This window comes from Balaenoptera musculus, chromosome 4 (genome assembly GCF_009873245.2).
Source record: "Balaenoptera musculus isolate JJ_BM4_2016_0621 chromosome 4, mBalMus1.pri.v3, whole genome shotgun sequence".
NCBI lineage: Eukaryota > Metazoa > Chordata > Mammalia > Artiodactyla > Balaenopteridae > Balaenoptera > Balaenoptera musculus.
This window is the reverse complement of record NC_045788.1, coordinates 110433435-110461205: the sequence shown is the minus strand read 5'-3', so window position 1 is coordinate 110461205 and position 27771 is coordinate 110433435. Positions and strand designations below refer to the sequence as shown.

General features: G+C 34.8%; 1 protein-coding gene across 1 annotated transcript in view; it reads right to left on the bottom strand.

Annotated features, from left to right (window-relative positions):
• Positions 1–1683: 1683 nt before the first annotated feature.
• The window catches only part of GBE1 (1,4-alpha-glucan branching enzyme 1), a 283524-nt gene continuing 257436 nt past the window's right edge, over positions 1684–27771 (bottom strand). Inside the window, exons 15-16 of the mRNA XM_036851650.1 lie at positions 17251–17368; positions 1684–2457 (exon numbers count right to left, since the gene is read on the bottom strand). Of these exons, the coding sequence (XP_036707545.1) occupies positions 2401–2457; positions 17251–17368 (175 nt within the window). The 3' untranslated portion in view covers positions 1684–2400. The remainder of the gene's footprint in view (positions 2458–17250; positions 17369–27771) is intronic.

The following is a 27771-nucleotide window of genomic DNA, read 5'->3' as shown; positions in this document are numbered from 1 at the left end:
AAAAAAAAAAGGTGCATGAGGTTTAAAAAAAAAAAAAAAAAACTATGGTATTTTCTGAGTAAGCTAATATTAAACTAAAACATCCAGCACCATTAGCATGAGGGTAAATTCTCTTTTGGATAATAGAGCAATTACTAATACTTGCTAATATTAAAAAATGATGGAAAGACATCTGTACTCATCCGTGTTTTCTAGAACATAAAAAATTAAAACAGTAAAAATATTTATCCTAAAAAAGCCAACAAAGATAGATCACTCTCATTTTTGATGTTGGTAATAAACACAGCAGAGGAAAAGACCATTATTATAAGGCAGACAGAGTAAAATTTTGCATCTCTCTGTTGTGATTATTGAAAAGTGTAACCAGTAAAAAGAAAAAACTTCTCACTGGACTACATGATGGTGAGAATGCTACTGAATCAAAAATGAAGATGTAAAGTGAAATATAGTACAAATATTAAACTGTTCTATAAAGGCTGTTACGACAGGGAAGAAAAATCTAACTATTACATTCTATTTGGACTCAATATTTTATTTCTTTGCATGTATTTTTATGTTTCACACCTAAAACAACTGTTTATTGTTCTTGTGGCAGGGGGAACACTTGACAAAGGCAATTAACTTACATTACATTGTTAAATTTGAACTTTACACTGTGAAATCTAAAGACCATAATAGTAAGGTCAATCAACATAATGAAAATATAGCATATAACTACTCTGGTCTTTCTGACTTTCCACAGAGGCTGAAGTCAAACAAACAAACAAACAAAAAAACGAGTTCTAGGTGTGAAGTAATGTGTCATTTTTTAAAGAGTCACGATAGAAAATTAGCATATCTCTTTATACATAAGAAATGCAAAGGTAAGAAATTATAAGGTAGAACACAAAACATCATGGCTGCACATCATGTTATTATCAATAACAGGCACAGTACACAAATCATGGCAGTGCTAAAATGTTAATAACACATCTGTAAGGGGAAAAGCATTACAGAAGGCTTTCAGTAGTCTTTCCTAACGTGTGTCATCATCATCTGGCATTGCTGTCAGGAAATCAAACTATTACTGTACTTTTGAAATTAAGGCAAATAACATGTGTCAGACCTAGATTCAAGGCTTTACTCAAGTTATAAGAAAGATGGTTAATATGCAGGTTTAGCTATAAAAGGAAGTCTCTTTTGCTAATCTCTTCCATTACTGAACCAGTTTTTAATAGACTTTCATGTACTCCTTATTAGTCATGATAAGCTAAAAACAAACAAAAAAAGAAGCAGTCAGTATTAATGTAAAGGAAAATATTAAGTCTTTTAAAAAGTGACAGATACTTTATGTCTCATAAATGCATCATAATTTCTCAGTTATGAATGAATTACCTGTGGCCTGCTATTTAATAAACCAAGGGGCAATTTCATGATGGAGTATCCCACTGAGTTGAGATAGTTAATTCAGCTTCTAAAAGTGTTGAGGTTTAGAGCTCAAAAGTAGCTTAGATATCTGAGTTATTTAGTATAATTTCAAGTTACCAAATAGTACCTAAAGAAAAAAAATAGTATTAATCCCTACACCTCGTCCATCGTGCAATGTGCGCATATGTGGGGAAGGTCTCAGAGTTGAGAGAGGCAATTTAATATTCACTTTAAATCAATCCCCATAACATCACAGCAAAATAAACATTATCAAAGGCAATTTCGCAATTTTTTTTTTTATTGACTGGAAGTAAAAGATAGTTTCTGAAATGTTACAATTACCAAGTCAGGCCTTCAGAAATGAAGATATTAGCAGCTACCAAGATACTAAATGAACAAGAGATCACAAGGTAAAACTTATGCAAAATAAGGCATGGATGAGTTCACAGGCAACGACTTTTATCTTTGACACAATTCTTAGTTTTATATTATTATTACATACTTATTACAGTATTTCTAAACACAATTTGAAAAAGGAGAGTAACAATCTTGGTATTTTGTAATTTAGACCAAGAGATACCAGAACAAATAAAGTCACCAAATATCTGCCTTAAAAAAAATGCTGTATACATTCAACAGAAGTAATCAAACGTGACACATGATTCAAATCTGAACTTAAAAGGACTAAATAATTGGCCTGTAAGGCAAAACTGTTTGAAGACATGATATATCACACTTCCTTTGAGGATCCTAGCTGTTCAGATGGCTGGAAAATATAGTCTAGGATCTCCAAAATTTCAAAAAATATGCTCCCCTCTCCTCCTTAAAGAAAAGTTTGACATCATTTTCATAAACCAGTATTGAATTTCAGACACCTGACATTTAGGCTAGACAAATATATTTTGAAAAGCTTACACATTACAAGCTCTGGGACAACAAGCATGGGAAAACAAAGTGCACATCTTTCTTTGCTGGAGCTGAAATCAGATCTCTTCAGTTTGGTAGGTCCACATTCTGAAGGATGAGGGCCACTCGGTTTGGAATGTACACCTAAGTCAACACAATAGAGTCAGTGCATTTGAAAGAAAAACTGGGCGTGATGTCATCACGTCAGAGCGACTGAGGCATGAGGCAGTTTCACATTTGCCTAAATTACAGTTACCTTTACAATTCTACTGGCTCTGAGGAGACTCAAATCCCACAGTTCCAGCAGTTCTGGCATCAGTGTAAGACTCCTTTAAAACAGTCACCGCTAGAGGGCTCCATACGCTTTACAAAAACCAATGCTCCTCAGACACTAGGGACAGAAATAGCCCTGGCTGCTCTTTTTGGGCGCTATCAGGTGGTGAAGGAAGGCTGTCCTCCAGTTCACAATGTTATTCTATTCGGCGGAATAAAAGTAACATCCAAAAGATTGTTCACATCAAGACACTTTCAGTATCGCTCTGGTTTGTGTTTTCTCCTGTTATTTTAAGAACAAAACCTTAATGGTAACAGTATAAGGTATCCTAAGTGTATTTTAGGCCCCAACCCAATTTAAATCAATCAAGAAGCTTGCCACTGCACCGAAAATACAATCCACATTCTTTGCCTGCCCCGCGGAGTCCTGACTCAGCTCCTTCTTGAAAAGGTACAGCTCCCATCTCAGATCTGCTCTTCACTTACCCCTTCTCCCCTCACCAGGCTCTGGCCACAGGGCCCTTCCCGTTCCTTGAACACTCCACAGCCTTCCCTTCCTCTTGGTCTTGGCCCCTGCCTGCCCCTCTGTTCAGAGCACTCTTTACCTGGCTAGTTCCCTATCTCTTAGATCTTGAAAAATCCCAGTTCCACGGAGAGGTGTTTGTTCCTTGATAACTCTAGATCTGATGGTGTCTCCATGCCATTTCCTATCACAGCACCATTTTTGTTTTTTTCTGAACACTTAACAATTTGTAATTCTTTTTCAAGTTTATGATCAATCCTTCCCACTAGACCATGAGGTTTACCAGGGTATAGGCCATATATCTTCACATTTCTAAATTTTAGTAGGTGCCAATGGACAAAGTAGGTGCCAATGATGACTAAATGAAAGAATGAATGATGGAGTAAGTAATAGAGGGATCAATATGTGCATATTTCACAAGATATTCTTTAATACACTTACATCTAAAATAATTTTTGTAAAGCTGAGAAGTGATCTGAACTGCTTGAGGCTTATCTATGTGCTGCTTTATACATATTTAATTACTATTAACAAAGCAAACAGTAAAAATAATATTACAGATTGCTGTCTTCATTGTGACAGTATCTCTCCATTTCGGACTTTGTGAATATTCTACTATTTTCAGTCACTTTAACTGAAAACTTGACTGATGGTTAAAATAAAAAAAGAAAAAGGCTTTTATAATTTAGAACTGGAATGAAAGATGCAAAGCAAACAGGGCTTTAGGAAAAAAAAAATAACGAACAGAACAGCTGATTTTCATTGACTGTGACCATTGTACGTCCAATGCATGTCAACTCTGCAAATGAACACAATGTTTTCCCTTGAGGTTTCTGTGATAAAGACCTCTTACAACTGTTTAAAAAAAATAAGATACACCAGTACAGCTGGTTAGCTTTGAACATTAAAGATTAAAGCAGTTTTTAAATGATGGAATTTTGAGAAATTTATATTATGAATGTAACAACTAGGGAACAGTTTTTCTAATCTTTCTTTTTTTTTTTAACATCTTTATTGGAGTATAATTGCTTTACAATGGTGTGTTAGTTTCTGCTTTATAACAAAGTGAATCAGTTACACATATACATATGTTCCCATATCTCTTCCCTCTTGCGTCTCCCTCCCTCCCACCCTCCCTATCTCACCCCTCTAGGTGGTCACAAAGCTCTGAGCTGATCTCCCTGTGCAGTTTTTCTAATCTTGAATCAAAAGTAACAGTGATTTAGGAAAAGAACATGGTCATCTGAGAAAAATTTCACAAATGCTAACAGTTTACTGGGTAACTCAATGTCTCACAGTCTGATTTGCAATCCAGTACTTCCAAAAGATAAATATTACATCCTTGCAGTCATTAAGTGTGGGGAACCCACGTATTTCAATGCCATAATCAGTTTCCCTACAATTTACACATTGTTTTTAATGTCATATAAAACCACATCATGATTTAATTGCTAATATAATCTTTTCCATTCGATAGTTTCTCTTTGACTGTGATAGGTAAGATGTTATAAGATTGGTTCAACAAAAGAAAGCTGGAGGTACTCATGAACAAAGCAGGACTATTACCAATGGTCCGGACAAATCCAGTCCAAAGGATGGCCTATTTCCACAATGACACTACAGACTAAAGCAACAACAGACCAAAGCAAAAGAGGAGAAATAAAAGAAATCAACAATCAGATTCAATCATTTCTCTCTCCAGGTCTTCTCAAAACAGGCATGAATCAAGAGACAGTTGTCCTGCCGTTCTAAAGGAATTTGCTATGTACTTATTCTAGCTGTTTAGTTTGAGGAATCATAGTAACTAGGTGTAACTAATCAGTGGGACAGCAGGTTATAATCAGAATGGTTCTGAATTGTTCTGTTAGGGCCGTTCTAAAACTGAAGACCAATCTAAATTTCTCAGCAGCACCGGAAACTGGAGAAAAGAATTTCAGTTCCCTTTACCTTAAAAACATTTCTCTGATATTATTTGGTCCTATATACAGATAAAAATATTCTGATTAGCCCAAGTCTCCTGAGAAAGAAGCAATGAAACACACAAGTCAGGCCTAGGACAAAAAATGACAGGTTCCTGCTCAGTGTGGCACAGTGATATACCAGGACACGTCACCTCAATCTCTTACTGGATCTTATGCACTTTTGATATCTACTCTGATTCATAACCTCATACAGATTTCATTAATGAAATATGAATAACTATAAGCTGATAATTTAGAAGCAGTCTTACTCTCTGTGATCTCTGGTATTTTAGCTAGCCCAAATTTAAGTGTAAGACAAACTGGATGACATAACTTCAAGGTTTGCAATAAATGCATTGAGTTTCCTATTTTGTCATTTAATGGTTAAAAAAATCCGCCAAGAATTCTCTCTCAATGATGCTGGCCATTTTATATAAGGACCTTTATGATGCCAATTCCAGCCACACTTAGAGACCTCTTAATACTATCTGCTCAAAAACCATCAGTTGATAATTGTACAATATCATTAATGGGAATATTGTGTAATTATACTTTTTCACTGCAGTGTTAATTACCAGAATGTGTTCATGTTGCTTTAGAGCCCCTGCAGTATAGGCGACATGAAAGAATTTCCCCAAGCAACGGATTTTTCTTAACTATGGCTATTTATGGATTTTGGAGTTTTCTTCTTTATTAGGGTTCTGAGTATATAAATCAGTGTTCTTAGTAGTTAGGAAATGACTACCAATTATACTAAAGGACTTAAGATAATTAGAGCTAATCCTTATGATGAGACAATTACAGACATGAACAATTTGGGGACTCTATAATTTAGTGCTAATATTGGCTCTGTAAATCTCAATTTACAATTTTAATTCTATAAATAGTTTTGATTCATACGGCAAAAGAAATATGAACATATTTTAAGTAGATTTAAACATAAATGCTTATATTTAAATATGAACAACTCATATTTAAGTATATGTATATAGAAACCATTTAGTACACACATCACAAATAAAATATGCTGATAAACATGTTCACTAGGCCCACTTACTAACCATTAGGCTGTAAACATTTTGTAGCTAGGATCATATGAAGAACATGTGAGACAGCGTAATGTAGAGCCATGAATTTCATTTTTTCTAGCTATCTTTATAGTCCATTCTTCACAAGGAATGGACTATGCAAACCATTAGTATGGCTCAAAAAATAACTGACCACACAATAATCTACTATATTATGTCATCCAGGCAAAGTATTATGTTCTTCTAGGGTCAAAATTGAGTTACAAAGATTAATTACACAATTTTTGCAAACAGCCTGTCAAAAATTTGAAAACAGAAAATTTGAAAATAACTGTAAATAAAAAATACTTAAAAGGTAAATTTTGAAATGTTCTTAGAAATTGTAAAAGTTAGCAATAGCACATAATCAGAGTGATAACATCATTTGATGAAAAGGGCATTAGACCCTTAACAATCTATATATATACACTTGTCATAAAAAAATCAAAAATTATTTTGAAAAATAAGGGTGACATATAAAATAATTTTACTTTTCACGTACATGCTTTAGTTCATAAAATATTTTCTAAGAAAAAAATCTTATTAATGTAGAAGTATATATTATCTCATTTAATTTAGAATATGAAAAAGAGTAAACTTTAAGAATCAAAATTGATTTTGTCTGAAAAAAAAACTAAACATTTTCATAATTCTGGATAGAGCAAAAAACATTTCCCAACTTAATTTATATTTTCAATGCCTACAACTGAGGGACAACAAGAAAGATACCTCTATGCCAAATGGCCTATTTAAACTAAAAGTCTACCTTGAATCACTAAATTAGAATGGGAATAAACAGATCTACTTCTTAAGGATAAGGAGATTAATAGGCAAAGTAATAGATGCTGAAACTATTGCTTTATTCACATTTCACCATTAAGACTGCTTAAGTTATTGTAAAGGAATCTAATTCATTTCAGGTTCAATAATCTCTGCTCTTCCATTTGTGCCATGGAGTTTGAATTTATGAATCAGAAAAGAGAAAGAGAGCACCCCTGCCCCTCCTCGTGCACTGATTAAGATATAGGTTAATGTAAGTTCCTATATCAGGAACCAAAATATAGAGAAATCATTATGCTAAAATAGAGTTCCAAAAACTGTCAGTAAAGAAGAATGGAAAAGTTCTGCCCTATAGCTTCTTGGCATTTGTGAGATACTCCGACCTTAGCATATACGTTTCAACAGTAGTACATATGCAGTTCTCCTCTGGCTTCACAGTTTCAACTGATGGAGCATATAAAGAAGACACCGGGATGGTACCTGGTGATGCTGCATATATGACTATAGCATATATGACTATTTTAAGATTCCTTTGAGCTCTGTTTGTTGCTATCTTTGAAAACAGATTTGACACTTAATCAGCAGATCCTTTGGATTATTAAGCTTGCAAATTAAGCTTTGGCAAATACAGTGTACTAGTTATGATAGACAGAAATTTCATGGAAAAGAAAAAAAATTAATTTTTTTCTCCCCTTCCCTCTTTATTCAAGGCATGTGGGAGGCAGAAGGTGGTCGAATGAGACCTAGAGCACTTAGGGTTATGTTCAAGAAACCTGATTGGATCCCAGCACATATTGATCAGTTTAATAAAGAGTTCCATTATGATGATGCATTCTTATATTAGGGATGTATATTAATGTAATTTTTTTCTTTGGCTCTTTGAAGGATAACTCTGGTAAGAACGAATCTGTTTTATTGGATTTTCAGGTCTACTTGGGCTCCCTTATTCTTTTAAAAAAATTTATTATATTATTTTATTGCGTTAATATAAATTATTACAAAAATCAAAATGTCATATACAAAAATATATGAAATACTATAATGAATACTTTAGGTACACACACCTTGCTTAAGAAATTATCCCTAACCACCAACCAATTTTTTTCTTAATTGAAGTACAGTTGATTTATTGGGTTCCCTTATTTTTACATTAAAACCAGTGATCACTTCATCTGGAGTCTAAAGGCTTATTTAAAATGAGTCATTCCTAGATTGGTTCAAGATGGCAGAGTAGAAGGACATGCACTCACTCCCTCTTGCAAGAGCACTAGAACCACAACTAATTGCTGAACAATCATTGACAGAAAGACACTGGAACTCACCAAAAAAGATACCCCACATCCAGAGACAAAGGAGAAGCCACAATGAAATGGTAGGAGGGGCGCAATCATGATAAAATCAAATCTCATAACCACTGGGTGGGCAACTCACAAACTGCAGAACAATTAAACCACAGAAGTCCACCTACTGGAGTGAAGGTTCTGAGCCCCATGTCAGGCTTCCCAACCTGGGGTCCAGCAATGGGAGGAGGAATCCCCCAGAGAACTGGACTTTGAAGGCCAGTGGGATTTGATTGCAGGACTTTGACAGGACAGGGGGGAAACAGAGACTCCACACTTAGAGGGCACACACAAAGTAGTGTGCACACCGGGACCCGGGGGAAAGAGCAGTGACCCCATAGGAGACTAAACCAGACCTACCTGCTAGTGTCTGGAGGGTCTCCTGCAGAGGCAGGGGGTGGCTGTGGCTCACCACGGGGACAAGGACACTGGCAGCAGAAGTTCTGGGAAGTATTCATTGGCTTGAGCCCTCCGAGAGTCTGCCATTAGACCCACCAAAGAGCCTGCAGGCTCCAGTGCTGGGTCACCTCAGGCCAAACAACCACCAGGGAAGGAATACAGCCCCACCCATCAGCAGACAAGCCGATTACAGCCTTACTGAGCTCCACCCACCAGAGCAACACCCAGCTTTACCCACCACTGGTCGCTATCATCAGGAAGCCTGCATAAGCCTCTTAGATAGCCTCATCCACCAGAGGGCAGACAGCAGAAGCAAGAAGAGATACAAACCTGCAGCCTGCGGAATGAAAACCACAATGACAGAAAGATAGACAAAATGAAAAGGCAGAGGACTATGTCCCAGATGAAGGAACAAGATAAAACCCCAGAAAAACAACTAAATGAAGTAGAGATAGGCAACCTTCCAGAAAAAGAATTCAGAATAAATATAGTGAAGATGATCTAGGACCTTGGAAAAAGAATGGAGGCAAGGATCAAGAAGATGCAAGAAATGTTTAACAAAGACCTAGAAGAATTAAAGAACAAACAGACAGAGATGAAAATACAATAACTGAAATGAAAAATACACTAGAAGGAATCAGTAGCAGAATAACTGAGGCAGAAGAACAGATAAGTGACCTGGAAGACAGAATGGTGGAATTCACTGCCGCAGAACAGAATAAAGAAAAAAGAATGAAAAGAAATGAAGACAGTCTAAGAGACCTCTGGGACAACATTAAATGCACAAACATTCACATTATAGGGGCCCCAGAAGGAGAAGAGAGAGAGAGAGAAAGGACCTGAGAAAACATTTCGAGACACTATAATTGAAAACTTCCGTCACATGGGAAAGTAAATAGCCACCCAAGTCCAGGAAGTGCAGAGAGTCCCAGGCAGGATAAATCCAAGGAGAAACACGCCAAGGCATATAGTAATCAAACTGACAAAAATTAAAGACAAAGAAAAATTATTAAGAGCAACAAGGGAAGAATGACAAATAATGTACAAGGGAACTCCCATAAGGTTAACAGCTGAGTTCTTAGCAGAAACTTTGCAAGCCAGAAGGGACTGGTACAATATATTTAAAGTGATGAAAGGGAACAACCTACAACCAAGAATACTCTACCCAGCAAGGATCTCATTGAGATTGGATGGTGAAATCAAAAGCTTTACAGACAAGCAAAAGCTAAGAGAATTCAGCACCACCAAATCAGCTCTACAACAAATGCTAAAGGAACTTCTCTAAGTCAGAAACACAAGAGAAGAAAAGGACCTACAAAAGCAAACCCAAAACAATTAAGAAAATGGTAATAGGTACATACATATTGATAATTACCTTAAATGTGCATGGATTAAATGCTCCAACCAAAAGACACAGGCTCGCTGGATACAAAACAAGACCCATACCTTATGCTGTCTATAAGAGACCCATTTCAGACCTAGGGACACATACAGACTGAAAGTGAGGGGATGGAAAAAGATATTCCATGCAAATGGAAATCAAAAGAAAGATAAAGTAGCAATACTCATATCAGATAAAATAGACTTTAAAATAAAGAATGTTACAAGAGACAAGGAAGGACACAACATAATGATCAAGGGATCAATCCAAGAAGAGGATATAACAATTATAAATATATATGCACCCAACATAGGAGCACCTCAATACATAAGGCAAATGCTAACAGCTATAAAAGGGGAAATTGACAGTAACACAATATTAGTGGAGGACTTTAACACCTCACTTACACCAAAGGACAGATCATCCAGAGAGAAAATTAATAAGGAAACACAAGCTTTATATGACACAATAAACCAGATAGATTTAATTGATATTTATAGGGCATTCCATCTGAAAACCGCAGATTACACTTTCTTCTCAAGTGCACAAAGAACATTCTCCAGGATAGATCACATCTTGGGTCACAAATGAAGCCTCAGTAAAGTGAAGAAAATTGAAATTGTATCAAGCTTCTTTTCTGACCACAATGCTATGAGATTAGAAACCGATTACAGGGAAAAAACCGTAAAAAACATGAACATATGGAGGCTAAACAATACGCTACTAAGTAACCAAGAGATCACTGAAGAAATCAAAGAGGAAATCAAAAAATACCTAGAGAGAAATGACAAGGAAAACATGACGACCCAAAACCTATGGGATGCAGCAAAAGCAGTTCTAAGATGGAAGTTTATAGCAATACAATCCTACCTCAAGAAAAAAGAAAATTTTCAAATAAACAATCTAACCTTACACCTAAAGGAACTATAGAAAGAAGAACAAACAAAACCCCAAAATTAGTAGAAGGGAAGAAATCATTAAGATCAGAGCAGAAATAAATGAAATAGAAACAAAGGAAACAATAGCAAAGATCAATAAAACTAAAAGCTGGTTCTTTGCAAAGATAAACAAAATTGATAAACCTTCAGCCAGACTCATCAAGAAAAACAGGGAGAAGACTCAAATCAATAAAATTAGAAATGAAAGAGGACAAGTTACAACGGACACTGCAGAAATACAAAGCATCCTAAGAGACTACTACAAGCAACAACTCTATGCCAACAAAATGGACAACCTGGAAGAAATGGACAAATTTTTAGAAAGGTATAACCTTCGAAGACTGAACCAGGAAGAAATGGAAAATATGAACAGACCAATCACAAGTAATGAAATTGAAACTGTGATTAAAAATCTTCCAACAAACAAAAGTCCAGGACCAGATGGCTTCACAGGTGAATTCTATCAAACATTTAGAGAAAAGCTAACACCCATCCTTCTCAAACTCTTCCAAAGTATTGCAGAGGAAGGAACACTCCCAAACTCATTCTACGAGGCTACCATCACCCTGATACCAAAACCAGACAAAGATACTACAAAAAAAAAAAAAAAAATTACAGACCAATATCACTGATGAATATAGATGCAAAAATCCTCAACAAAATACTAGCAAACAGAATCCAACAACACATTAAAAGGATCATACACCATGATCAAGTGGGATTTATCCCAGGGATGCAAGGATTCTTCAATATACACAAATCAATCCATGTGATACACCATATTAACAAATTGAAGGAGAAAAACCATATGATCATCTCAATAGATGCAGAAAAAGCTTTTGACAAAATTCAACACCCATTTATGATAAAAACTCTCCAGAAAGTGGGCATAGAGGGAACCTACCTCAACATAATAAAGGCCATATACAACAAACCCACAGCAAACATCATTCTCAATGGTGAATAACTGAAAGCATTTCCTCTAAGATCAGGAAAAAGACAAGGATGTCCACTCTCACCACTGTTATTCAACATAGTTTTGGAAGCCCTAGCCCTGTCAATCAGAGAAAACAAAGAAATAAAAGGAATACAAATGGAAAAGAAGAAGTAAAATTGTCACTCCTTTCAGAGGACATGATATTATACATAGAAAATCCTAAAGATGCCACCAGAAAACTACTAGAGCTAATCAATGAATTTGGTAAAGTTGCAGGATATAAAACTAATGCACAGAAATCTCTTGCGTTCCTAGACACTAACAACAAAAGATCAGAAAGAAAAATTCAGGAAAGAATTCTACTCACCATTGCAACAGAATGAATAGAATACCTAGGAATAAACCTATCTTAGGAGGTACAAGACCTGTACTCAGAAAACTATAAGACACTGGTGAAAGAAATCAAAGATGACACAAACTGATGGAGAGATATACCATGTTCTTGGATTGGAAGAATCAATATTGTGAAAATGCCTATACTACCCAAAGCAATCTACAGATTCAATGCAGTCCCTATAAAATTACCAATGGCATTTTTTACAGAACTAGAACAAAAAATCTTAAAATTTGTGTGGAGACACAAAAGACCCTGAATAGGCAAAGCAATCTTGAGAAAAAAAAAAAAAGGAGCTGGAGGAATCAGTCTCCCTGTCTTCATACTATACTACAAAGCTACAGTAATCAAGACAATATGGTACTGGCAGAAAACCAGAAATAAAGATCAGTGGAACAGGATAGAAAGCCCAGAGATTAACTCACGCACCTATGGTCAACTAACCTATGACAAAGGAGGCAAGGGTATACAGTGGAGAAAAGACAGTCTCTTCCATAAGTGGTGCTGGGAAAACTGGACAGCTACATGTAAAAGAATGAAATTAGAACACTCCCTAACACCATACACAAAAATAAACCCAAAATGGATTAAAGACTTACTTAAGTGTAAAACCGGACAGTATAAAACTCTTAGAGGAAAACATAGGAAGAACACTCTGACAGAAATCACAGCAAGATCTTTTTTGACCCACCTCCTAGAGTAATGGAAATAGAAACAAAATAAACAAATGGGCCTAATGAAAGTTAAAAACTTTTGCACAGCAAAGGAAACTATAAACAAGACAAGAAGACAACCCTCAGAATGGGAGAAAATATTTGCAAACAAATCAACGGACAAAGGATTAATCTCCAAAATATATAAACAGCTCATTTAGCTCAATATTAAAAAAACAAACAACACAATCCAAAAATGGGCAGAAGACCTAAACAGACGTTTCTCCAAAGAAGACATACAGATGGCTAAGAGGCACAAGAAAAGCTGTTCAACATCACTAATTATTAGAGAAATGCAAATCAAAACTACAATGAGGTATCACCTCATTGGTTAGAATGGGCATCATCAGAAAATCTACAAACAATAAATGCTGGAGAGGGTGTGGAGAAAAGGGAACCCTCTTGCACTGTTGGTGGGAATGTAAATTGGTACAGCCACTATGGAGAACAGATGGAGGTCCCTTAAAAAACTAAAAATAGAATTACTATATGACTCAGCAATCCCACTACTGGTCATATACCCAGAGAAAACCATAATTCAAAAAGACACATGCACCCCAATGTTCATTGCAGCACTATTTACCATAGCTAGGTCATGGAAGCAACCTAAATGTCCATTGACAGACAAATGGATAAAGAAGATGTGGTACATTTGTACAATGGAATATTACTCAGCCATAAAAAGTCACGAAATTGGATTATTTGTATAGGTGTGGATGGACCTAGAGAGTGTCATACAGTGAAGTACGCCAGAAAAAGAAAAACAAATATTGTATATTAACACATATATGTGGAATCTAGAAAAATGGTACAGATGAACCTGTTTGCAAAGCAGAAATAGACACAGATGTAGAGAACAAATGTAAGGACACCAAGGGGGAAAAGCAAGGGTAAGTGTTGGGGGTTGTGATGAACTCAGTGATTGGGATGGACATATATACACTAATATGCATAAAATAGATAACTAATAAGAACCTGCTGTATAGCACAGGTAACTCCACTTCGCTGTACAGTAGAAACTAGCACAACACTGGAAAACAACTATACCCCAATAAAAAAACATAAAAAATTTTTAAAAATAAAATGAGTCAGTCCTAAAGCATCAGTAGTTATTGGAAACAAGATGCTGCTGCTGAGAAGACAGGGCCAATCTTTACCTTTTGACCGAGTTGGATCAGAATTCTATTACAGGCAGTGTTGAAGCTCTATTCTATTTCTCATGTGCTTGCAGTGCTGTATTCCTCTACCTGTTATGGAGACTTATCTGACCTTCTCCATTCCACCTGCTAATTTAGAACTGCACAGTCCATATTTGGAAGATCAATTCAATTAGTGCTTGAAAAGTAATCTCCTGACTGTTGCTGCCACTGGTTACTTGGCTTGTTTTAATTATAACAGAATATCTTTGCTCTTAAAAAATCAAAAGGATGTCAAGATATTTTTTGCCCACCCTCAAAGATTGCAAGCCCTCGCCTAAGATAATTTTTCCAAAATTGGGATAATATCCTCAAAGCACCTAGTGTCTTGACATGCTTAAAATAACTAAATAATTACTGAATAGCCACAACAATAGTAACTTTTGAATACATGTGCAGTAGCATTTTGCAGTTTCCCCAAAGCTTGGCTGTGTTAATTAATTTATGCCTCGCAAGAACCTCTTGCTGTAGGCAGGATACTATTATTAATCCTCACTATGCAGACAGGGAAACCGAGGCACAAAAAGATCAAATTACTCAAGTTCTCATAGCTGGTAAATGGCAGGCTGGGGACTTGATCCCAAATTCCCTGCCATGACATTTTGTGGTCTTTTTTACTATATTACCAGGCTTCCCTCCCCAAGAGAACCCTCTTTGGATACATGAACCTTTAGGAAAGTTGGCTATATAACATTTTTGCTTTCTGAAACTTTCAAAACCCTTTCAGTCTAGTTCAACTGGTTCAAGTTCAGCTTTATCACAAGTGGGTGCTACTTCTCCATGACTCCTCTTTATGAGCTGTCACCTTCCCTAACCCCTCAGGGGTCTCTAACTCTTTTGGTTATTTCAGAGCTTTAAGATCATTTTCTTATTCATTTCAGAAACTATTTGTATCAGTCTTATTTTACATGTCAAAACTGAATGTTCTGACAAACTACAGCAATCATTCTTTGGAGATAGAATCCACTAGCAGCTCTGAGCCCTCCCTCTTGAAAATACACATCAATCTAGATCTCTATCTAAGCCATATCAACATCATCATCAACACCCCACCTCAACACACACATAGGGTAACACCTAGGTTTCCCAAGGCTACTGACTTTCCTCAGAGCTGATAATCAACCACTTAATCTTGCTCATCCCTGCTCGTTTTATTTATTTTATGCCACTGTCTTTGACATATATAATATGGCAGCTTACAAAGTAAGGTGCTGGTACCATCCTAAGAGCTGGGAATATAGTAGAAAAATGGAGGAGCCAGGGGTACCAAACAGATTCTCATGCTTGACTTTTACCCAAACTTAAAAAAAGATGAGAGAATTTAACAGCAATGATAAAGCCATACATTTGTGGGATACATCCTGGCCTCACATAAGTGAAACAAATCTTTCCTTTTTCTTTTTTTCTTTTTTCTTTATTGGAGTATAATTGCTTTACAATGTTGTGTTAGTTTCTGTCGCACATTGAAGTGAATCAGCCATACGCATACACACATCCCCTCCCTCTTAGACCTCCCTCCCCCCATCACCCATCATCCCACCCAACTAGGCCATCACAGAGCACCGAGCTGAGCTCCCTGTGCTATACGGCAGGTTCCCACTAGCTACTTATTTTATGCATGGTTGTGTATTTATGTCAAACCTTACCTCCCAATTCATCCCACCCTCCCCTTACTCCGTCCATGTCCGCACGTCCATTCTCTATGTCTGCCTTTCTATTCCTGCCCTGCAAATAGGTTCATCTGTGCCATTTTTCTAGATTCCACATACATGTGTTAATATACGATATTTGTTTTTCTCTTTCTGACTTAAATCTTAATCCAAGACCTTTTATTGTGAAACAAACAAAAAAATGCAGATCTGAGACAGAGAGAAGAGGGAAGAGGAAGAAAGATATATGACTAGTCAGGAAAAGGAAAACATATATAATGCAGATGTGGACTTGGCCATAAATTAAATGAAGAATTCCTCCAAATCTGCAGAGCTTCTAAATTCTACATTAAAAATTTTTTTTATTGAGATATAGTTGATTTATAATATTAGTTTCAGGTGTACAACATAGTGATTCAAAATTTTTATATATTATACTCCATTTATAGTTATTATAAAATATTGGCTATATTCTCTGTGCTATACAATATATCCTTGCAGCTTATTTATTATATACATAGTAGTTTGTACTTCTTAATCCCTCCCCCTATCCTGCTGCTACCCCCTTCCCTCCCCACACTGGTAACCACTAGTTTGTTCCTTATATCTGTGACTCTATTTCTGTTTTGTTATATTCATTTGTTTATTTTTCAGATTCCACATATAAGTGATAACAAACAGTATTTGTCTTTCTCTGTCTGACTTATTTCACCAAGCATAATACCTTCCAGGTCCATCCATATTGTTGCAAATGGCAAAATTTTATTCTACATTTTTAAAAGAAATTAAATTTAGTAGTTTAAAGCAATATTCTTTCATTGTGTCAACATCACAAAGTAAAAGTTAGTTAATATAATACAACACTCTACTCAGTAATATAAGGAAACCAGAGAATTTTATAACTAGAATGAATTCAGTCATCTATAACTACATGAAAGAAAAAAATGTATATATAGATTCTTTTAAGGTGTTTTAAACTTCATTAGATAACCAATAATGTATAAATCTGCTTAATGTAAAATATTACAGAGAAAGCAAGAACAGAAGGAAAGTAAATTGTATAAAAATAGAAATATTCATAATAGAAAGAAAACTAAAATGTGCCTTCCTCTTATTTTTTGAGAAATAATTTTTAATCCTATTAATATTCAAATTTCCTCAATTGTCAGCTAAATATCCTTTATTATTTGTTTTTCCAAAACCCAGTTCAGTCTAGCACCACACGTTGCATCTATTTTTTTTAGGGCAATCCTCTTTCCCTACTCCCTGCCTTGTCTGCATGTTGCTTACTTGTTGAAGAGTTGTTTCCTTGGACAAAAACACATCATTTTGAAAATACAGAATTAAATTTAAATGAAATGAAAATACCTTAAAAATCTTACTTACCAAAAGAGAATAGGGATGGTTATTATGTTCAAAAGGTTTAGAAAAGAAATCGGTATTGTGGTCCAGTCTCTGGTGTCCTCCATATTCTGCTGCATCTGAATCTAGCACAATTTTGTACGTACAGCTCTTAAGGAATCACAACGGTTTAGGAGTTGAATGAGACATTATAAAACATTTCTGAGACAGGATTTAAAAGCGAGTATTTTGAAAACTGTTTAATGATGATTTCTGCTATGTTCTCATTTCTTCTCTAAGATTTCTGAGTTTGAGTTTATCATGTTTGAAAGGGGCTTTATAGGCTATCTAGTCCACACACCCATGGGATCCTTGTTATCTTTTTATCACATCACATGATCATCCATACCTATTAATGAAGAATCTACTTTCCTCTTCATATAACTAATTCCATTTGTTAGAAATTCTTCTCCATATTGAACAGAATTTTGATTTCTTGGGACTTTTTCTACCCAGAACAGCCATAAAGAATAAGTTCAAAATACAGTAATTTTCAAATATTTAACAATAGCTATTTTGTCTCCATGTGTCCTCTGCATACATAACTAAATACTTACTAAATGTAATCCCAGAACCTTTGATCATTACTCATTTGATATGGCTTTTTACTATTTCCCCATCTCTGAAGTCATTGCAGTTTGCTAGATCCTGGATGATAAAGTGAGGAACACAGAAGTGAACTAAGGGTCCATGTGTGGTCTGAAGACCAAGTAGGCTTAGTCTTTCCCCTTGGTTACAAGCATCATGTTTCTATTAATGCACAAGATCATGCAAACATACTATCCATCATGCCACAGGTGGATTCATGTTGCAATCATGTGATCTGCTACAACTTAACATCTGATTTTTCACAATGAGCTATTATGCATGTTAGCATTATTGTATTTATAACAAAATAACAGCTATGGTTATTATGTTCAAACTTATGCTCAGAAAGTCTAGAAATGATACTTGATTAAAAAATCCACAAGTAAATATAAATGGGTACCTAGAAATTTAAGTTTCTTCTAGCCTAAGGAGGGAGACAGATAGATGTCTAGGTGCTTTGTATTTTCTTTTCCTCGTATATAACTATTTAATCTCAGAAACGTTTGTATATTTTCATTACAGCTAAAGTTATCACATTAAAAGTACATGGGAAAAAAAAAGTGCACGCGGATAACAAACTATGACCATCATTTTCATGCCTAGGGGACCTCTGGGTAAGAGATGCAAATGGACGCACCACAGGAACTTTTGCTGGGAGTGGTGGCGCCATTTCAGTCAATCCAGGTCAGCCTACTCTGATGCAAATTTTGACTAATACTGTAATCAGCATGTTACTGTGTTTAAAAGAGAGGGAGAGGGAGAAAGACTGAGTTCAAAAGATGTCTACTGGGCACAAGCTCATTCATTCTAAAGTCACTCAATAGAGCTGCACATGATTTGAGCATATGGATTTATTTAATGGGGAAATACGGACAGTGAAAATAAATCATTAGGGGCATGGTAAATAAATGAAGCATTGTGGAATGAAAGGAACTACTAAAGTAGAAGCTTAGCTTTGGTTCTTCATCCTAGGTCATTAAATACTTTCACAGTCTTCAAAAAGCATTAAACAAAAACAAAAGGAGTACAATACAGTTTAGAGAATAATGACCTAGAATCCTTTCTAAAACACTTGAAATACAGTATCAACTATTAAATTATTGGTTAACAGCATAGATTATTGGTAGTTGTGACTGAAGACAGCAAGTATATCATGAAAAGCACTGATTCCCAGCCTGTGGGTTGATAATCACTGGTCATTGTGTTATAAGGGTCTCACGGAATGAGTAATTATGTTATTAAAATGGCTGGGATTCTATATGTACATTGTCTGAAAACTAAATTATGTTATTATACCCATTTGGTACTGTATTTCAAAGAATGTGCACTTTTTTGATGAATGAGATATAAATTCATTTAAAAAGTCACAGAATTTGTAGTAAGTTTTTTGATATATTTTCTCAATCAAGGATACTGAAAGAACAATTGTTATGTAAGAACCAATTTCTTTTTGACATTGAAAGGGATCATCACACTGAAAATGGTTAGAATCTACTCACTTAATCTATAATTTATAGCTATAAAGAAAAAGCTTACAAAAGCCATAAAGTTTCAAAATATCAGTTTAGACATATTTCTCTGATCTATAATTTAAAGAAAAAAATTCTGCTGTGGCCACTTTTGGAATTCCCCAGCCCTGTGTCTCTATTACCCAGCGAATACAACCACGTCCTTTAGAAAACACAACCCTTAAACTCCAGAAATTCCAACAATTTAAAACACTAGATTAAAAGTAATGATTGTGAAAGAGCTTTATAATTGTAAATTACTACAACATACTACTCAAGTGTCAACTTAAAAAAATGCACAATGTGAGAGTTGCGAGTTAAGTTTTATTTGGGGCAAAATGAGGACTGCAGCCTGGGCGACAGCATCCCAGATAGCTCTGAGAAACTGCTCCAGAGAGGCAGGGGGGAAGGTCAAGTATATATGTGATTTTGGTGAAGGGGGAATACATGCAATCAAGCACATATTTTTTTGCAGAAAGTTTCTGCTAGTCATGGGGAGCAGTCGTTGCCATGAAGGATTTTAGTGCTTTTCTAAATATGAGGAAATATAAGAATTGGGCTCATAAAATCGGCTCCTGAAAATATCTAACCATCTGAAGCCATGTTCTGCCAGTTTTTCCCAGAGCACAGAGTGCCTCATTTCTGCTCTCCACCTGAACTCCTTTCAGGGGGTGTTGAAAGTCAGCAGATGCAGCAGCTCATGATTTAATCCTTGTAGACGTAGATGGCAAGTGCCAATGGAAAATGCCAATTCATAGTTGACACAAAAATCAGGAAACCCCATCTTTTAGGAACACTGCTTAGCATAAACATTTTTAAAGAGGTTATCTGGGCAATTGGATTTTTGTTTTTCTCTTCTCTTGCTCAGGCATTCCCTCACTCTCTCTTTCTCATGTACATGTGAGCACACACAAACACACACAAATACACAGACACACACAGATACACACATGCACATGACGTGGGACCCACACAGCACCAATACCCCTACAGAATTTGTAGTAAGTTTTTTAATATATTTTCTCAATCAAAGATACTGAAAGAACAATTGTTATATAAGAACCAATTTCTTTTTGACATTGAAAGGGATCATCACACTGAAAATGGTTAGAATCTACTCACTTAATCTATAATTTATAGCTATAAAGAAAAAGCTTACAAAAGCCATAAAGTTTCAAAATATCAGTTTAGACATATTTCTCTGATCTATAATTTAAAGAAAAAAAATTCTGCTGTGGCCACTTTTGGAATTCCCCAGCCCTGTGTCTCTATTACCCAGCGAATACAACCACGTCCTTTAGAAAACACAACCCTTAAACTCCAGAAATTCCAACAATTTAAAACACTAGATTAAAAGTAATGATTGTGAAAGAGCTTTATAATTGTAAATTACTACAACTTACTACTCAAGCGTCAACTTAAAAAAATGCAAAGCCCTGTCTTCCACTAAAGAACATCCCTCTGAAAATATAACTCAGAGCCAATTTACACTTAAACTACCTTGTTCATGTGGTTTCCAGTTCCACAGTGGATAAAAGAAATTTAGCAGGACATCTCAACACCTTCACATCTCTTTTATTCATAGCTATCTCCCAACACATAGCAGACTTCTTTCTCATAATAGCTTCTCAATACATTTTTGAAACTGATATTCAGGATGACAATTCTGATTCACCAAGAAAGGCCAAATTACATGTCTTATTTTTTATATTCGAGGAGAGTAGGAGAAATTATTTTCCCATTCACTTAATAAATACACACAATGTAGGAGGCACTGTACAAGATATAAAATAAAAATGACTAAGATGTGGTTTTAGTTCACATGCAACTCATAGCCTATTAAGGGGAGATTAGAAACGCATATGAATGTCTATAAATAAAGCAGAAAGCAATATGCAATGAGAGGTAGAGCCAAGGAGGGAAGGTAGGATTGACAGTCTGTAAACAAAAACTTTTGAAGGCTAGGCTAGACTGTTAAGATTTATTTTGTAATTAAGTATGAGAACATTGAAGGTTTGTGAGAAAGGTTATGACAATCAAAAAAATTAACCTGAAGGTTGAGGGTAGAATAGGATGAACAAAGGAAAGACTAAGTCAGAGAAACCAGCCAGGGACCTAACAATGGTTCACGGATAGTAGTATGGCTAAACTTGGATAATGCAAATGGAGAGACATACATAAACCAATGAGATTTTGGATGTGCAACTAATGGTACTCAAATGTAAGGAAACTGATGCTCAATTTGGGGAAACACTTGGAAAGGGAGAATAGTTGTGCCCAAAGACACACAATAAGTTTAGTGGCAGAGCTGGGATGTAGACACAAGTCAAATTCAGATCTAATTACCCTACTCTCCACAAGTGGATGCCTATTTTATGCCAAGAATCAGGCAAAGTGTTTTCGCAGGCAGTTTCTTGTTTAATTCTAAATTTGAGATTCTAAGCATAAAGAGGTTGGAATGAACATGACATGAGGAATAAAAACAAGGAAAACAGATAAAGTGATATCCATCTGAGTGTTTAATTAAATTTAAAAGATTGGTGTTAAAGGACTGTAATTCTTAACATTACTTAAGGAGTCTGAATATCTGAGGTTTATTGCATTTGTTCTAGATCAATTTCTTGTTTAGTTGGTTCATTTGGTCACTTGATTGGGGAACATAAAATTATTGAACTGAAAAAATGTACCTTGCTCAATTTGGGAAAATACAGCAGGGGAAGAATGATAAAATGATAGAATTTTTATGGAGATTTTCTTTTAAAAAAGGAGATCAAATAGATCCCTATTCATTTGGATATCATTTTAAAATATTATTTCTTCTTATTTTAAATTCAAGAGCTTCCTAAGTATTTGATATATCTATAAACAGGCTGAAGTAGATAAGAAGTTTTAAGCATTATTTTATCATGTGTCCTTACATTTGAACCAAGGAAGAGCCATGTTCTGAAGACCTGTACTAATAAGATTAAAGAACAGTGAAGGCATGAAGACTCTTAAATTCAATGGTTTTTCAAATACTTCAAAAGCTGCTGTGTTTGCTCAGCCACTTGATAAAGTGTCTGTTCAAAGTATAAGGATTTTGATGTAAGAAGTACTATCGTTTATATCATTCTGCACTAAACTCACTTCACTCCTGCTGAAGAAACTAAGGAAATTTATTGTAAGGTACAAACTCTGAGGTTTCAGACTGAGTGACAATAAAAGGGGTTCTCTAGTGACTAGGTGGCCATGAAGATGGCAAAGCTGGTATGTTACCATATATCTTTAAATCTAAGACACCTTCAATTTTAAGATGAATTATTTTATACACCTCCAATAAAAAGAAAAATATCACTACCATGCTAATCACTGTAAGACACATCCCAATTGAAGACTTGTTAAAATGTGAAAAAAATGTACACTTAGAATATATGAATTTGGTATGTTATTTTTAGACCCGATTCTTTAATCAACCAACCCACAGTATTATGATTGCAATAACTTTTGGGAGTTAAGTGACCCCAGGAGAGAGAATCTGTATCAAAGGCAGAAAACAGTAGGTACGAAATTCTAAGGAACTGTGAATAAACATCTGGCAGTATAAGAACAGGTGGTAGAAAACAAAAATAATTTCATGTTTTTAACAGTCTAAAGATAACCACCCAGCACAGGACTTGCCTCAATGTTCTAACATAATGCTCCCCTTTCTATGTTTCATGAATTGAATTTTATTTATTGCCAGCCACAATTCACAAAATCTTAGGTTATGGCTGTATAGCGTCTCAAATAGATCTGTCTCTCTATTTTATAAATATAGTTAAATTATACCTCATTTATTGTCCTGAACCACAGAATTGGTCATAAATGATAACCTTTAGTTGCTCTCTCTGGTCTCTTTCCAAATATAGAAGTAGCAAAAACTTTGTGATGTGTTGCTGTATGTTCTATGAATGTATATGTGTGTTAGAGTGAGGCAGGTGTGTGTGTGTGTGTATGTGTGTATCTGATTTAGGCATTTCTATCTTTAGCTCTGTCATCTAGAATATACGATGACTTAAAAATTCACCAATGGAAATGATATTTTCATTATTTGTTTGAAATTATTACAGGGCAATGGACATTTATGAGTATATTACTTTCAATAGACAATATCCATTTAGCTTTTTGCTCTACCTAACTAACTTTAATTAAAAAAAAACTCCCCCAATATTATAATATTTCTAAAATAAAATTAAAACAGAGGGTAAAATAAAAATAAATAGGAAATTTACTACTGAATGTAGTCAAAGTATATTTTAAATATAATGAAAGGCAAGTGGAACTTCCCTTTAAGGGTACAATATATTTTTTAAAATTTTTATTAGTTTATATTAAAATTTTATTGTCCTTGTAAAAAGCAACAACTTCAATGCATGAGCTACACATGCATTCAAGTTTGTGAACACTGTTTTCATTAAAAGTTTAAATGACAACCACATGTTTTAATTAAGTGCAAAACAAAAGTATATTTCTAGTATAATTTAAAATGTGCTTGTTTCATCAGTAGGTTTCTGATTTTAGCCTAAAAAATAAACTCCAATTCCTGCAAGCTTACTTCCTTAACTATACATTCTTAGAAATTGTACAATGCAGAATAACAATAAAGTAAACTCAAAGGATGAGGGGCTCAAATATAATCTACCATGTTAATTAATGGATTGCTATGCTTTTTGAAATGCATTTTCATGCAAATTATTCGTTCATTCTTAGGCACCAAATTGAATAATTTAAAATATTGAGCACTACATATTTCTCCATGCAAATAGAAATATTATTCTAAATACTTTACAGAATTCTTTGACTAACCTAATTAGGAACTTTTCTTTGTCCTAGAAGATTATATAATTTGAACTAAAAAATGTCACTGTTTCTCAGTAACTCAAGAAAGGAAAAAATATGCCCACACTTCTAGACTAACCTCCCTCTAAAATTGTTGGTCTTTGTCTGTGCCATTAAAGATTATTACCCAAAGAACTTATAAATTCAATTATTTGATGAAGCAATAGCAATTATTTAGAACTGCAAAAGAAAAAACAACCGATTTTTGTACATCTTTTAAACACATACTTTGTCATCAAAATTAGTTTTGACCATGCAGATGCAACATTTTTTACAAACATATTGTGCTTTTGAACTCAAAATAATTTTGACATAGGCTATAAAGAAACGTCTTCACCCAAACTTACTCTAATACATCCTTTAATAGAGTCCTATGCAATGTATATATAAATGGAAAATATAATTGGATACTTCAAAGTTCCTGAAAAATGATGACAATTAGCATAAGTAAGCATCATCTAAGCTATTTCATGCAGACAGACAAGAACAGGAGAAAGCATCCTAAAACAGTAAAATACAGTGGGTGCATGGCTTTGGGGTCCAACAATTGCATTCTAAACCCGATTCTGCCAATTACCAACTGTGTGTCTTCCAGGAAGTTACTGAATTTCTTGGAGGCTCAGTTTCTCACTAGTAAAATGGAGGTAATATATCAGAGGGCTGCTGTGAAGATTCACAGAAGCAATGTACATCACGTGCTTAACACAGTGCCCAGTGCTGGGAAAAATGCTCAAGTTATTAGCTGCTCTTTATATTACTATTATAGACCCTGGACCATTTAAACTGCTGTCTAAAGTGATGAAAAATGTAAAAGTAGGTCGATTTACTTTCTTACTTTTTACACCCAACTTGGCCTTTTCTTCCTTTCTGACCTTTTTTTCCATTCCTTTCTCCCATGTCTTTGTTCTCACTAGAATCTAAACACTTTTCCTGTTATTTAAATAATCTGAACACTGAAGTTTGATTGGACAGTACACTGAACTATTTGAGGACTACACACTTTTTAAAATTTTATGAATTTGCTTCTGAGAAAGATTGAGACGCCTACTCTGAACATCCTAACTGAAAATTAAACACTTCCCCACACGCTCTTGTGTTTGTCCTGATTTTTCAACACAGCATTATCAACTTTTATCATCCTATAAATTTAATTATTATATTTTCTCTCTTCCTTTAATTAAAATAAACCTGTATAAGGGGAATATGTCTTTCTCCATCCCCCCTCTTCCCCTCTACCTGGGACCTAGATTAGTACCTGGAATATTTATTGAATGGATCTTCTTTTCATTATTTTCCTATGGCAGTATCCTCCTTGGGTTTTGATCTATGCATGCTCTTGCTAAACTTTAAGAAATAATTTAACACTACTTTAGTCATAAAAGAACAACCTTGATTTTCTTCCCTCATTTTATAGAGTTAATATTCTAGATCCGTACAATGTAACTTCTAACACAATCCCATTTCATTATCTATAAAGTTTTACTTGGACATTTTAAAAGATTTTTTTTCCTTCTTTTTGGAACAGTCACAACAGTTAAACAGATGCATGTCAGCTTGAAGCAATTAATTCTCAAGCGAATAACTGTGATTGGTATGAGCCCTGGAGACAGACATTTTATATAATTCTTAGTTGAAGTGGATAAATGATTACATGTTTACTAAAGTTGACATATACTCAAAGACTTGTATTATCAACTTGACTGGTTAGCCTTCTTTATACAGATGACTGAAGTTAAGCCTTGAACATCAGAATGACTATGAAAAATCATATATATATGATTTTATATATAATTTGGCAAGGCCAGGATATGCACTTAGGTATATAATATTTTCTACACTCTACCACCATCTGCCAGTTAAAGTCTGCAAAGTAAATGAACATTAAAATACTTAAACATTTGAAAGCGTATTCTTTTAGTGTTGGTAGTAGAAACATCCTTTTTCTTTATTTGAAGTCAAAATTTATTAGGAGTAATGTATAGTCTATATTATTCTTTCTCTTTTAACTTTTAAGACCAAATAGAAAATCTAATACTTTAGGGCTTACTCAGTGCTTCAGAAAGGTAAATGAGAAGGGGCTGAGCTAGCTTTCCTTGAGAAACTGTCAAGTAAAGCTTACAGGAGTATGTGTGTATGTGTGTGTGTGTGTGTGTGTGTGTGTGTGTGTGTGTGCGCACACATGCATCATTACTCCCAGTCATTCCTGAGCACTTCCGGGCACACAGTCAGTAACTATCAAAACTTTACCTAGGTTGATGATTGTGAGGAAGAAGATTCAAAGTAAACATTTCTCCACAGGCACCAAAAAAATTGAGTGAGAGAGCTTTAAACACACATACACATGTGATTGTTAATATATACATTTTCCAGGGGTATAATAAATCTAGTATAGTAGTTTACAATCATCTTGAAAACAATCATATTGGTTTAATCTTACTAGGTAGATGTGGAAAAGAATTACACAAGAAAAGAGTAAAGCTGCTAAGTTATTTCTGAAAAGTGCATTTTTGTACAATTCAAAACAAAATGAACCAATGTTTTGGCTATGATAGTCAAATATAAAGATGATTTACATAATTGAAATGAGCAAAAATTATGGCACATTTTGGATCAAATTCTATGTAGACTTAATTATTTACTTTTATAGTTATTTCACAAATGTTGAGTTTTATTTAGACTATCTAAGTATTATCAAAATTCCAAAGTGATGTGACTACTATGGTCATAAAAGAGTTAACCAAATCCAGTAAGACAATTCTGTATATCCCTTAGGTAAGTTGTCTGAAGCTGTCAACAAACAAAATATCACCAGGAATAAATTTCCTACATTCAAAATTATTAAGGCAAGAAAAGGAAATATATACAATTAAATGAAAGAAAGCTGATGATAGCAGGATGATTCTCTTTCACCTCTTTGTAAAGTGTTCTTTATTCTATGGGATTTTTAGTCCCCAGACTCTTTATCCTCTAATATCCTTCAGCACCTAGCATGACACTTTCCCAATCTGCACTTGAAGCTGAAATATACTTAGATTTATATCCTGGTTTAACAAATATTTGAGTAGTCATCTTTTTCCTTAAAAAGTCATTTTACCCCTTTAAAGTAAATATGTTTGTTTTAAAAATACTCCAGCTAAATTGATCTGTGTTTGTGAGTGTCAGAAACTAGGACAGTGTAACACTGCAAAAAATGACATTTAGTCAGAGACACCATTAACTTTAACAAAGAGAAGCAGAGAAAACAAAATTATAAGTAGTGAGACACACTTTACCTATTTTAATGGTGTTTCTACAGGGCAACAAAAGGTGAATTATCTGGTGCCCAAGTAAAAAACTGTGCTGGACTTACAGGAACTAGATTTAAATCACATTTATTCACTTACTAAGAATATGATCTTGTGAAAGTTATAAATCTTTCTAATGCTTATATTTAATTTGAGGATAAAAATACTTGCCTGACCCCATCACTAAGATGATGCGAGGGCAAGATGAGTCAATATAAATAAAAGTATTCATACACTGTCAAGTGTTATGCAATTTAACTTTTGGTACT